This window comes from Scomber scombrus, chromosome 8 (assembly GCF_963691925.1).
Source record: "Scomber scombrus chromosome 8, fScoSco1.1, whole genome shotgun sequence".
Taxonomy (NCBI): Eukaryota; Metazoa; Chordata; class Actinopteri; order Scombriformes; family Scombridae; genus Scomber; species Scomber scombrus.
In genome coordinates, this window is record NC_084977.1 from 22,252,726 (window position 1) to 22,266,364 (window position 13,639).

At 38.4% G+C, this 13,639-nt stretch overlaps 1 protein-coding gene across 2 annotated transcripts in view; it reads right to left on the reverse strand.

Annotated features, from left to right (window-relative positions):
• rabgap1l (RAB GTPase activating protein 1-like) overlaps positions 1-13,639 on the reverse strand; it is a 119,944-nt gene that overhangs the window by 25,384 nt on the left and 80,921 nt on the right. For both annotated transcript variants that reach the window (XM_062423863.1, XM_062423864.1), the window contains exons 15-18: positions 11,670-11,744; positions 9,687-9,812; positions 7,893-8,036; positions 3,257-3,298 (exon numbers count right to left, since the gene is read on the reverse strand). In XM_062423863.1, coding sequence (XP_062279847.1) covers positions 3,257-3,298; positions 7,893-8,036; positions 9,687-9,812; positions 11,670-11,744 — 387 coding nt within the window. The remainder of the gene's footprint in view (positions 1-3,256; positions 3,299-7,892; positions 8,037-9,686; positions 9,813-11,669; positions 11,745-13,639) is intronic.

Sequence of the window (13,639 nt, forward strand, 5' to 3'; positions counted from 1 at the left end):
TTTTATATAAAGAGCTCTAGTCTAAGCCTGAGCAGGCGGTCCTGTCGACATGGCAGAAGCAGAGATGTGGTCTATTAGCATGGCAGTGTAGCACTTTTCTGCCCTCAGGAGATGATGATGCACTGCCTGTTTATGTTGGTTTATGGCTGAACGGATGCTGAACTCGTTGAGTCAGAATCAGAGGCAGAGATGCACATAAAACAACATGAGTCAAGGAGTAAAACAGAAAAAAAGTGTGCTTGCCAAAAGCCTGTTAGCCTCCCTGGATTTTTGCACTCCTTCACTGATATATCCTACGGTTTTGAACTCTGACCAGTTCCAAAAGATAACATGACACAGAGCAGTAAAAGCACAGTCCAGTCAACATCTCCAGCTTGGACTCGAGCGTCTGTCCCTCTGGCAGATTTCCATTAGTGGCAGAATCAAGCAATCCGGTCTGTAGCAGTCAGTATATCCTTTAGATAGGAAGCCAGCTCCTTCGGAAGGAAATGTACTTCTACCTCTCAACAACACAGGCTAAATGGATGAGTGCTTGCATGAGTGTGTGTGTGGTTGTGCTATCAGGAGTGATGGTTCTGGCCATCAGCTGGGGCGAGGCAAAGCAAAGAAACACAGTGTTTCTCCTCCACCGCCTCTGTGTTTTTCACTCTCTCTGCCTTCCTCTCTTTATCTGATGCTCTTGCTTTCTCTCTCTCTTTTTGTGATGCTAACAGCTAACTGCTAGCAGATAGCAGGGGCGGCTCCGTTGCAGAGGTCTGGTTGGTGGAAAGAGGAAGCGTGCTAAAGAAACACATAGCTGGCCGATGCCAGAGGAAGAGAAGGCAGAGGTGGTGGAGTACAAGGTAAAGAAGAGACAGAACGAGGAATTGAGGGAAAGAAGAAGCTCCAAGCAGGAATCCACATGAGGTAAAGATGAAGAGAAGGAAAAATTAAAAAAACAACACAAAAACAAAAACACAAAGATTTTCTTCTCCACGTCCAGATTGCTACAGCTATACCTTATGTTCCTGTTGTGAAGAGTAATGTGGATGGCGTCTGCTAAGCAGGAAAGGGAGGGCGGTGAACACAGATGGAGGGAGGGGGGATGAGAGAGATGAGGAGAGGAGGATGGATGGAGGAGGGAGAAGGGGGCCTCGGGGGAGAATGCCGTCATGCCTGGCCAATAGGAGACGGGGGGGTGGAAGCCCCTTCCTCCCTCATCACATCCTCATTTGTTTGCTCTTTCCAACCATCACATCGACCACATTTGTCTCTTTCTGACACAGAGAATATATAAGTGCTGAAATATAGAGCGGGAGGGCTTTTTAAAACCAAACATACATGATTCATTTAGTGAGGAAAGCATGACTGTATAACTACTATACATACAAGCAAACACTGACTTATATTAATAAAAATATAATTTTGTACTATTTGTACTATTTATGTGGGAAAACATAAATATTAGACAAGAACACGGTTTTGGCAGTTAAATTAAATATATAAGGATTGGTTTTGTATTTGAATTGGACATCAGTAACAATAATTTTGGGCTATTTTTCTGTCTGTGATTTTCTAGCATCACACTCTTAGAGTAATGGTTAATTGATAAAGATGTTTGCAAAGTTTAAAAAAAACATTTTGTTTAAAACATTTTTGGTTTATGTAATTGTTATGAGCAGCCATACTTTTTTTTTTTTAGGGGGGGGGGGTCAAACCGTGAGCCATAGACAAAATTTGTCTGTAAAATCTGGGTAACTATCATCCAGTATATTTCATTTTCATCTGGTATGTATTTATTCTGTATTTAATATCTGTTTGCATTGTATTTATTATGCACTGTTTTTTGTGTTGCTCCATGTGTATTGTGGCCTTTATGGTTGTTTTTATTTTTTTGAATTTTCTTTCAATGGCTGCAGCACGGGTGGTTAGCCAAAGACAAATTTCCCACCTGGTGGGACAATAAAGTTTATCTTGAATCTTGAATTTTAAGGTGTTAAAATTTTACAGATGCCAAGTCACAAAAAGTGACACAATTGATAAAAATAAATTAAATAAATGAGACAAACAAGCCTGTTCTTCAGTATGTTTTGTTTTGGGTTTTTTTTGTTTCAGCATGACTTCCACAATGACTGTCATGACAAATTAATGTCCGCATTAAACCACCAGACAGCAACATGCAATATGACACAGTGAATGCCAGAGCTCATCGATCTAGCCCACCACAAGCAGATCTGATAACACAATAAACAGAAATTCTACGCCACTCTGCTCAGACAGAAATAACATGTCATTTTTTTTTTTAAATCCACAAGCTTACATTTTCTCACAGTTATTTAAAAAAAAAATCACAGCAAATAATATTTTGGTAAGTTTATATGTTGTAATGTTTTTATTTTTTTGGTTTCTTTTGATTCATCTATTATTCTTAGTTTCTTTTCTAATGATGAGACAAAAATTACCTTATTTTAACTAAATCAGTAATTACTTTTTTGTCCGCCTTATGATTCATTAGTAAGATGTGTTCCTACACCATTTTATCAGTTACTCGGTAAAACTATCAAGAAACCCTGTAACTTAATATATTATTTTAATGAGTTAATAGGTTCAGCTTTGGGAAAGGAGGATGCGACAAATAACATTATCTAAATTCTTCCCCAACTTCCAGATAATGTAACTCAATACATGTTGTTAAAATTCGGCTTTAAACAACATAATGGTAATTTAATAAGTTGAAAGGCTTCACTCCATAAAGTAAATCCCCCACATCACACACACACACACACACGATTCTGGACTAATTATGGTCACGTAGACTGTCTGCTGTCAGAGCAGTTAACCTTATCCATGTCCTCACTACCAGATGCAATTTCAGTCTTTGGGCATTAGGGGGCGATGAATGCCAATGAATTTCATTGAACAGACTGTTAAACCTCTCCTTTTTCCTTAATTCAAATCCAGTAACCCAGTAATCTTTTTCGTTCTACCCATAATCACTTGTTTTCTAGGGTTATTTTCTCCTACCAACACTTGGAGCAATGCAGCTTTGCCACTAAAATTGCATAATTGCATTCCAAGGGCAAAGTCAAAGAACTACGCACATACATATCATGATGCAGAATTTTTTTTTAAATTGTCAGGTGATCTAGACTGAGATATTTTAAAACTAAGCACAGCCTGGGTGGGTTAAAATTTAAAAGAGTTTCAAACATGAAAACTGAATAGATCGTTGTTTTAGATACTGTAAATAAGATAATGAAGGTGAATGAGCACTAACCTTGAGCAGGGCCAGGGCCACATTGAAGATGATGTTCAGACCCTGGAACAGAGAGAAGATTAAGATGTAGACTCAAAAACAACTAGAAATAAACCATCATGTTCAAGGTAATGTGGAGGTTGTTGGTGAGCTCAGCTTCCCCTTGACTGAGAACTTCCTCACTGCTGCTTTTCACACCAACACCACAATTTAATGAGGACATCTGAGTTCATGACAACTTAAAACAGAAGAAACAAAAGTGGGGGAAAAAAAATCTGCACTTCACTTAAAACTGTAACTGCATGTTTGCAAGAATCACAATCGCTTTGCATTTAGGTCATTTGTTTCTGAAATGTATAACTACAATAATTAAATGTTAAGGTGCTTTAGCAGCACAAAAGACTCCTTACTAAGAACACTAAGTTGAGTCTTTAACAATACAAAGCAGAAACAGAGGCACAGTAAAAGCGATGAAAGGGGAAAGTCACAAAATATAAAAGACGCTGAAACTTTGTTTTATTGATACATGTAAAGTTATCTATTGCTGGTGATGTTATGTATTGCTGTTTAGGGCAGATCATTATGTTATGTAGTTTTATTTTTATTCACCCATTCACATTTATGTACATGGGTCAATGACGTATAAGGATTGAGAACAACTCAATTGTAGAATAATAAAAACAAGCATATCTAATGCAGTAGTTCAAACATTCAGAATGTTGTGTACCTGAAGCTCCATATTATACATTTGAAATTAAGTGATTTTAGTGGGTTTTTCAAGATTAATTGGCACTGGCCTTTAAAAAGAGTCATGTGGTGCGACCATGATTCATCTTGAAATAAATTAATTTACTTAACACGCTTCACATCTTTTTTTACAAGTTTTCAGTAATATAAAGTGTTTGGAAACAAAGTATTTGCATTTTTTAAAAATCTTTGTAAATGATGGTCTTTTATTTATATAAGACATTTCGAGATGAATCATGGTCGCACCAAATGACTTTTTTTTCAGGCCAGTGCCAATTAATCTTGAAAACCCCCACTAAAATCACTTTCAAATTGTAATATGAATTGTCAGGTACACAACATTCTGAATGTTTGAACTACTGCATTAGATATGCTTGTTTTTATTATTTAAAATTGAGTTGTTGAAAATCCTTATACGTCATTGACCCACATGTATGCTGTGATAATGATTGTTTTACCTCCCTTGCCAATACAATGTGCTTGATTTTGACACAGACAGAAAGAAAATGTAAAGCTGATGTCAGCTCTGCATGGGAACACCCATCTCCTTGGTCTCCGTGACAACCAGTTCACATGGCAACACAGAGCTAAAAATATCTGGACAGCTCTAAAAATAACTAATAGGAAAAGAGAGGGGGAGCTCTGCCTTCACACACCTATTTGTGTAGGCCTCAAGATGGCGTTACAGTGCTGAGGCAGGATCAAAGGTGTGTTTTGAGAGAAAGAAAGACAACAACAGTGTGTGTGTTTCTGAGCGAGACGGATTCATGGGGAGGAAGGGATAAGCACACAGAGTGGAGTTATGATGACAGACTGGGAAGGTGGCAGGGCAGCAGGCTGGGAGAGGAGTGAAGGTTCAAGGCTACAGAATGATTGCCAACAAAGCTTCAGATTTTAGTCTAACTGTGATGGAGTCAAGCAGAGTTAAGACGTTAAAGACACATGATTTTCCCCTGTTTTTCTGCTCCTTACTACAACAAATGTGATATTTATTGTCCAAATAACCTTCGGCAGCAGTAAATGGTCACTAGTAACTATTGAGGAAAGATTCAAATGCAATATGAAAAACCATCATCTCAAGCTGTGACCGGCCCACAAGGAGCACAAGAATCCCCTGCAATTAGAGTCACTGAAGTCTGAGGTAACAGTGGCAAAACCATTTGATGCCTTTGACTTACTACTCAAAGACTGTCCAGGGAGGTTAAAAAAGGAAAGAAAAATAAACAATGAGGAAAAGGAGAGAGGAAAAATATAATGTAATAATTAGCAGGGAAGGGAACAGGAAAGGAGTGAAACAATGATCAAATTGAACTGCTGAGGAGACTTTATCAAGCAAAGACAGAGGCAGACTGAGGGACTATGAAGAGAGATTAATAACAGAAAAAAGCTGACAGGGAGAGAGAACAGGGACAAAAAGGAAAGAAGAGGAAACAATAGAAGATGATTGTAAAGAAAATACAAATGAATTGCAAACAAGTAAAACTGATTAAATGGTAAAGAGAGGGAACAATGACTGAGGTTGCTGTGTAGAAAGAAAGATGAGGGAAAAAATTAAGGAGAGGAAGCAAGGAAAAAGATAGATGAACTACTAGGTCAACACATTTAAGATTTAGCCAATGAACAAGAAGAGAGAGAAAAACAAAGAAAAATAGAAATAGCAAAGAAAGAAAAAGATTGCAAAGAGAGTAAACAAAGGAAAAAGCAAAAAGATACAGAAAGACAGCTGTTGGGGAAAATGATGGAGAGAGTCAAGAAGAGGAGGGTAGACAGAGAGGGATACAGGAGATGAGAATTTTGGTTTAATGAGCAGATTCTCATCATGCGGCTCATTGGGTGAGACAGACCTGGGAAACTTTTAATTGTTCTGCCTGGGGCCAATGGGAGGGCAGAAAGAAAGGGAGGGAGGGAGGAAAGTGGACAAGAATGGGTGAGGAAGGAAGAACGAGGGGAGGATGGAGGAGGTAGGAAGTGAAGAGGATATTGGAGTTTTGATGTTTTATGTGATGAAACTTTTCAGTACAAAAAATATATTAAAAACACCAATAATCCGTCAGTTTTATGTCTTTGTTTAGTATACTCCAAAAAACTTCTGGTAAGTAATGCTAGTGACTATTAAGGTTTTGTGCTTTACATTTTTGGTCAGTATACAACACAGAAGTTAATACTATTTTGCTGAGTCACCTAGAAAAATGTGTGAGTGGTACTGCTCTTGAACTGTTATATTTCTGAATATTTCTGAAAAAGCTAAAGCTGTTGGTATGTGTAATGCCTCTACCTCATCTGCTTTTCTCTGTATGGTGTTCCACAAGGGTCCTTTCTTGGCCCGTTGTTAATTTGGGTTTATATGCTCCCAACACAATATTTATTTTCCATAAGGACACAGCTGCATGTTCTAAGTCCAGGAAGGGGGCCTCAGCCAGGAGCTCCCAGGGCACCCTCATTACACATTTGGCTTCACCAAGTTCGGCTGGCATCTTTGCCCAACACCTGATCCAACTCACCAGCAGGTGGTGATCAGCCTGTTCCTCTCTTCTCCTGAGTATCCATGATATATGGCAGCATATCAGATATGTTTGTAGAAACAAAAACGGCACCATTGATCTACATTAGAGTAAGTTCGCACATGGTGTTTGTTAGAGTAAGTGATTAGAACAAGAGTCCATTACAAACCACTTCTTGGGTTCAGATCTAGGGAACCCATTCAGGTATCTCAGTTGTTACCTAATGTACTTGAGGGTCGAAGAGGAAAGATACTTCTGTAAGAATGCTCTTTTTAAAGAAAAGTCTTCAAGAACAAGTCTAACTGCTCTTGACTCGACACTTTTGGATATAGCATGACCTGGATGACGGAGAATCATCATAGAGCTATGGTTTTCATTGTTTACATACTTGCTTTTCCTTCTTTTATTTCTTGAATGTACGCCTCAATTGAAACGCTCTGTATTTGTATTTCGTGTTCTACTGAATGTATGCATCCTTTTTAAAAAAAATTGTAAAACACTTTTAATACTGTAAAATGGTGCTATAATACTTTAGTTATTATTATTATTAGATATAATTTACATTGTTAACTCTACATAGACTCAAGGTGGCGATGTTGACCATTATAGGACTGTGTGGGATTTCAGATGCTGTCAGGCAGGGAGTATTCCTTGTGCTGCCTAATGAGCGTGAGAGGACTGTTTGCATCCTATGATCTACAAACAATTACACAGTTTGACCTTTTGAGCCTTACATGATTTTTTTCAGTGTTAAAGTTGTTTGTGTTGGAAGGTAAGAGAAAGACACTTCCCAGATTTTTGAGGTTGAGGAAGTGGTTTGGAATTAGTTGTACTGTATTAATATTTTGATTCCAACATAAAAATAGCATTTCTAACAAACATGAAGTAAACAGGCTTTTTGCACGACTTCTCCAGAGAGGCTTTCTGTGAAAATGTTTTAGTACAAGAACCAATCAGAAATCGATATCAAGTAATCCTAATGCCATTAAATCAGTGATTGTATCAACCTTAAAAAGCCTGATCAGTGCATCTCTATTGATTATATTGGGTAGATAATGGATTAAACCTAAGAGCAGAATGCAGATGGATCATTGCTACTGCTGCTAGAACTTTGCCTTAAGTGTCTTCTACTTGTGGCCACTGAGAGTTGCTAAGTAGGTGTATGGTTCAAGCAATCCTATCTCTCCATCCTTCACTTTCCCCATTTCTTTTTGTGTATCCCCCTCCTTCATTGACGCTTGCCATCCTCCATACTAGCTTCCCACTAACCTCCAGCACTCTCTCTTTATCTTCCTTGTGACTTTCTTACCTATGTCCTTCCTTTCACATTTCTAAAAGGATGACCCTCCCCCCATCATCTCACACTACTACTAATATAATGTACTGTAGTGCAGTGTGGCTAGTTGTACCTCGCAGAGCAGCAGGTCAGTGATGTGGAAAACCATGCAAAGGGGGAACTTGGCAGTGAAGAGTGTCAGGAACCACTGGGAGGCGTACATGTGTGCCTCCAGGTTCAGCTCCTGAAAGTGGGACCACAGGTCTGGAAGCTGTTCCTGTAGGAGCAGATAGAGGAGGGGGAGGAGCAGGAGAAGGGGGTAGAGGAGGAACTTCTGAGATAAAACAGCACTTACAAGATCATAACAATGTGGCTCAGCTTGCCATTTCAATTATACATTATTTCATTTTTACTCAAACTTTATTTAATCATCCAGTCCCACTGAGACGATAATCTCTTTCAAGAAAAACCCAAGAACAAAAAACTGTTTTAAAAGGACAAATAACACAATTCAGCACTGTGTTTTAGCTTCCAAGCAGTCAGAAACATTACTCATAAATGACACACATTGTTCAACTTCCAGAAAACAGATCAAATAGTAAAGCTACTATATTAATACAACTACAGCAACTACAATCACAATTTACATTTACAATTCTTTAATAGACCAGATATACTAACTTTATGGAGTGATCAGTTTTATATAATGTATGTTCTTATGAATTTTCTTTAACCCAGCACTCTTTCCTCATTAATTTTGTTTTTGATATCTAGTCCATCCGCTTTCATTTACATCTATTTTGTTACAATAACACTGAGTACATCGGAAGGAAAAGACAGCTGGTGTCAATGTGAAAAGAGTGCATGTGTATCTTATCCTCCATGAATGTACAGTGAATAAATGATTGGATTAGCCAGAAAGCGATACACTTTGACAACCAACACTTGACAACCATATGACACCTGACTGGATCAGATAATGAGCTTCCACCTGTATGCTAATAATTAGCAGTCAATGCTAACATCCTTACATTGAGCACATTTAGTCGATGCTAACCAAATGATCCTGATGTGATGCTGAGAGACGACTGCTGGTGGGGCTGATATGGATTTCAGAGTCATATTAAACTCTACCCACTGAGTGGATTTAGGCTGTAATACCTAAGTAGAATAGGACTTCGCACCTGCAATCCTCAACAGCTGTTTTGCCTACAGAGACTGCAAGTCACACATACTTACAGTAGAATTAATTCTTATTATATTCTGTGACCAGAAACAAGGAGCCAACAAGGCAGCAACAAACATGTTGTCCCCCACAAATGATGCAAGCACTGGTAACATGCTCTACCAATTTGAATATGATCAAACTTTCTTTGCTTTTATGGAAAATGCAAATACTTCTGTAAGGCTGCCAGTCTTTTATTTTCAGTGGCACCCAGTATTGGTTAATTATATAAACCCTGCATTCAATTCATTAATTAAATAAAAACAGCCAGGAACATTTATTCTTAAGGAACTATAAAACTGTGGAATATTTAATCTGTTGCAACTAATGGTTCTGAAGACTAGCCTGTAGAAAAAGGACAGCTGCATATGTGAAGTGAATTTCAAGGTATTTAAAATTATGGCGTAGAAATAATATTCTGATTTTTTATTTTGACCTGTAATTGTAGTGCTCCCCAAGGCAGAATTGTTTAAATTTCTGCCACTACATGGTGAAATAAATAATTTCTTCAGGTACAGTATAGCCAGGGGTGTCTGAGAAAATGTGCCATGAATGATCAAGAAACACAGACCAACAAAGAAACTGGGGACAACTTGTAGTCAATGCCTCATTTCATCCATCCAGTCAGGGTCGTCCTCTCAGCATTGTGCATTTAATACATTCTATTGCATTTCAAACATTATACAATATTTGATCAATTACCTGCATCAACCTCTCCAGCTGGTAGAACTTGCAGTGAAGATCTTCAAAGTTGTTCTTATAGAGAGCTCTGAGGCCATACTCATACATGATTTTCACCAACACACAGAAGGCCTGTTCTTCAGGCATCTGAAACAACATGGGTAACCATGAACTACAGTTACATGAATTACAGTAAAACTTTGAACAAGTGACATCTGTAGCCACAAAGAGAACCAGGATATTTTATTTGGAGCTCTGAAGGACATTTGGCGGATACACTGACTTCAAGACAAGAAACAGATTAATTGCTTATCTCTGTCTGCATTTCAGTTACTGTAAGACACTATGAAACCAGGCCAGGGTAGAATTTTATTTACAACGTTTTTTTAAAACCCCACCCATCTTCTTCTAAAAAATGATGACATTATATTACTGGCTCTAAATTAAAACAGAAGTACAGAAGAAGAAGGTGAATGTGTGAATGATATGAAAGGGTCAGACTTCAAGGTGTTTGCTTGTGCAAGTGGGTACAAAATATGTTTACAAGTGTGAGCGGTTCACTGTCTTCACTGTGTGTTGCTTGGATGGATGGAGATAAGAGGAGTGAGAGAAAGCTTAAAACAGAGTGTGTTTCTGTGTGGGTATTTGGGTATATTTCTCTTCTTTCTCTCTCTCTCTTTCCCTCACACACACAGTCAGTGTCTCACACACACACACACACACACACACACACACACACACACACACACACACACACACACACACACACACACACACACACACACACACACACACACACACACACACTGAGGTGATATTTAATCAGAGTGACAGTATGTGTTTGGGGCTGAATGGGCTCCTGCAGGTAAACCTGAACCCCTATTAATATTCCTGACATCTCCTCTATAACCTCTCCCTTCTTCCTCTTCCTTCTCTATATCTTGTCTGCTTCCTTCTCCTGCATAACATATCTTTTTTTTTTTTTTTTTTTTTTTGTTACTATTGCTCTCCTCTATATTTCTCATCATCATCATCATCATCTTTACAGCCTCCTCCACCTCTTTTTTCCTTTAACTGTTCCTCCTTTCTTTTCCCCTCAAGTCACCTCTCTATACATCTTCATGTCTCTCCACTACAATCATCCATAGCTCTTCTCTCTTCTCCCTCTTACTCTCCTACTGTCTTTACTCACCACACCTCCTCTATGACCTCTCCCTCCCCCCTCAGTCTTCCTCATCTTTCACCTTTGCTGCCCTTGTCTTCTGGACTTCAACCAAACTTCCAACCACTCTTGGGACTCTTGCCTCCATGTGACTACTACTCGGTCTGCCCTCCATCTGTCTTCCTCCAAATTAAATTTCACATTTGTTTTATTCATACAAACTGCACCACACTTTAAACAGACAAGACACACTGAAGAAACGCTCACAAAGAAAATATGTCCTTAAATATGTATGAGATGGGTGTTGTTTAATAGTTGTATGTCTGCCAGTGACTTTGGAAATAAATGTATGAGAGAGAATGAGTGTCCACCTCCTTGCTACTTCTCATTTTGTGCTATGACACACTCTCTCTCACTTTCTCTATTCATCCACATTTTTCTGCTTCAGTTTTCATTCCAACAGTCAGTGACAGTAGACAGAGACAGTATTTCTTTCTCTCTGAACCTCCATATAGTTTGTTATATTGTATTGGTTCTGCTTTATTACACATTTTACAAGTTAACAGGCTTGGTTTCAGTACATGGAAAATATTTCTGCACTATGCAGACATATTTTTCATTGAAGCGTTAACCTTGAAGATTTGCTTGACTCCTATTCTCAAACATACTGTCTATAACATACCAGCAGACCCAGAGCGTTTTTATTTTAAAAGCAGGTGGCAAGGAAAAACACATATATATTTACATATATGTCAAATATATATACATATAGTGGGCAAAATAACAAAAGTTTTGGCACTGTATGTATTGACTCAACTACAGTGGATGACAAGTTTACTTACATGCAGCAGGAGAACAGCAGCAAGGAATGACTGACCCTGACAATAACCAATTTCCTCATCGTAGACAGAGTAGGCCTAAGAGAAAAACAGGTGAAGACAGCATTCAATCATCATTATCATCACATCATTTAATTTCCTGACCAAAACATTAAAAATCACTGACATTAATCAAGGGTGTTTAAAAACCTTAGATTTGAAATGTTTGGGATTTTAATTTATTTTTTTAACCTCACTTGAAAGTTATACAATGGGATATCAACTGAAGATATGTTACCCTACCTGAACTTATCAAACCCAGTAAACACGGTAAAAACATACCATTGTCTACTAACAAATCATTTCAGGGGGGCAACAGTAGAGACCTTTGATGTGATATTAGGATGTAGTGCAGTTACTTAACATTGACCCCCCCTAAAATGCTGTTGGGATTAACAAAAGTCCTACAAATGCTAGCAACTATATTACTGGCCACTGGATTTTTGAACAAGCTCACTATTGTTTCAGAAGAGCTCTAACAACATGTTGTTTTAAAACTGGGATTCGTAGCAACTACATGTCACGTCATGGATGAAACATTACTATGTGAACATTTTTTAGATTACTAGATGGATAATGTGAACCAGATAGTCCAGTTATATCAGATAATTCATGTTAGGTCTGGGTGGAAGCTGCGTAATCATAACAAAGCTAAGGTGAACTGAAAACTTTTGAATGTTATGAGAAGTGTTTCTTGTGACCATGGACAGTTAATATTTTCAATAAGATCAGAAATTTCAGCTTCTTTTTCAGAGCCAGGAATAGGTCTCCTGTACATCATTTGATCTTAAAAGCTTAGGGCCTTGTTGATCTTCCAGCCGGCACCAGTGTTATCACTTTAATGTAAATGTTGCCAGAGAATCAGACTGAGATCTGACAGACATCAGAGGACATTTCCTAAGAGACCGGTTCTCTCCAGTACCAGTTTTTTCCTTTTTTTCAGAGGAATTTCCCAGGAGACTGCCTTTCCCCATCTTGTGTTTTGAGTCAGTGTTAACCTCTCTCACTCTTCCTCTCTTTAGGAGGCATCTACTCACTAAATCATGAGCTATGACAAAGTCCCTGTATCTAATAACACAAGACTGATATCCTACATCCAATTTAAGAAACACTTCCTGAGACCAAGTGGAGAAGAATATGTTATAGTTTAATCAATGAAAAATTATTAGCTACACAGTGAATCTCCAAATAAGTAAAAAATCTGGAAAACTCTGCTTAACCTTTGCTACTGTAATATACTACAAATCTACCCTACTTAATGCACAAGTCTTTACAACAAGTTAGTGACTATTAAAGGTTCAGTGTGTAGGATTTAGTGGCATCTAGTGGTGAGGTTGCAGATTGCAACAAACTGAATACACCCTCCCCCTTCAAAGAGTGTAGGAGAACCTTTGGCCATGCAAAAGAGCCTCTCTAGAACCAGTGTTTGGTTTGTCGGTCCCAGACTACTGTAAAAAAATGCCCAAGCAACACGGCGGCCTCCGTGGAAGAGGACCTTCTCCCTATAAAGGACTCATTCTAAGCTAATGAAAACACGATTCTTTGTTTCAGGTGATTAAACACATTTAGGAATATTATATTCCATTTCTGCCAAGTCCCTTTCGCTAGACGCCACCGAAATTCTACACACTGCACCTTTAAGAGTAGAAGGATGAGCTGATGGTGCTTAATTTCACACAGGCTTTTATTTCAAACACACTAAAGGCATAAAACAAAGGAAAAAGCTAGATGCATATACTCATTATCATGTAAAAAAAAAAAAGGAATCTAGCTGCCATCATCGCTTGGGGTAGGAAGGCAGAATACACTGCCACTGCTAAAGTCTGATTGATTTTGTACAGTACTGCAACAAAACTCAGTCATGCCATAACACACCACTCCTCACCCCTGCAGTAGCAGTGGAAAAGGGGGCCTGTCCAACATAAAAATCCTTC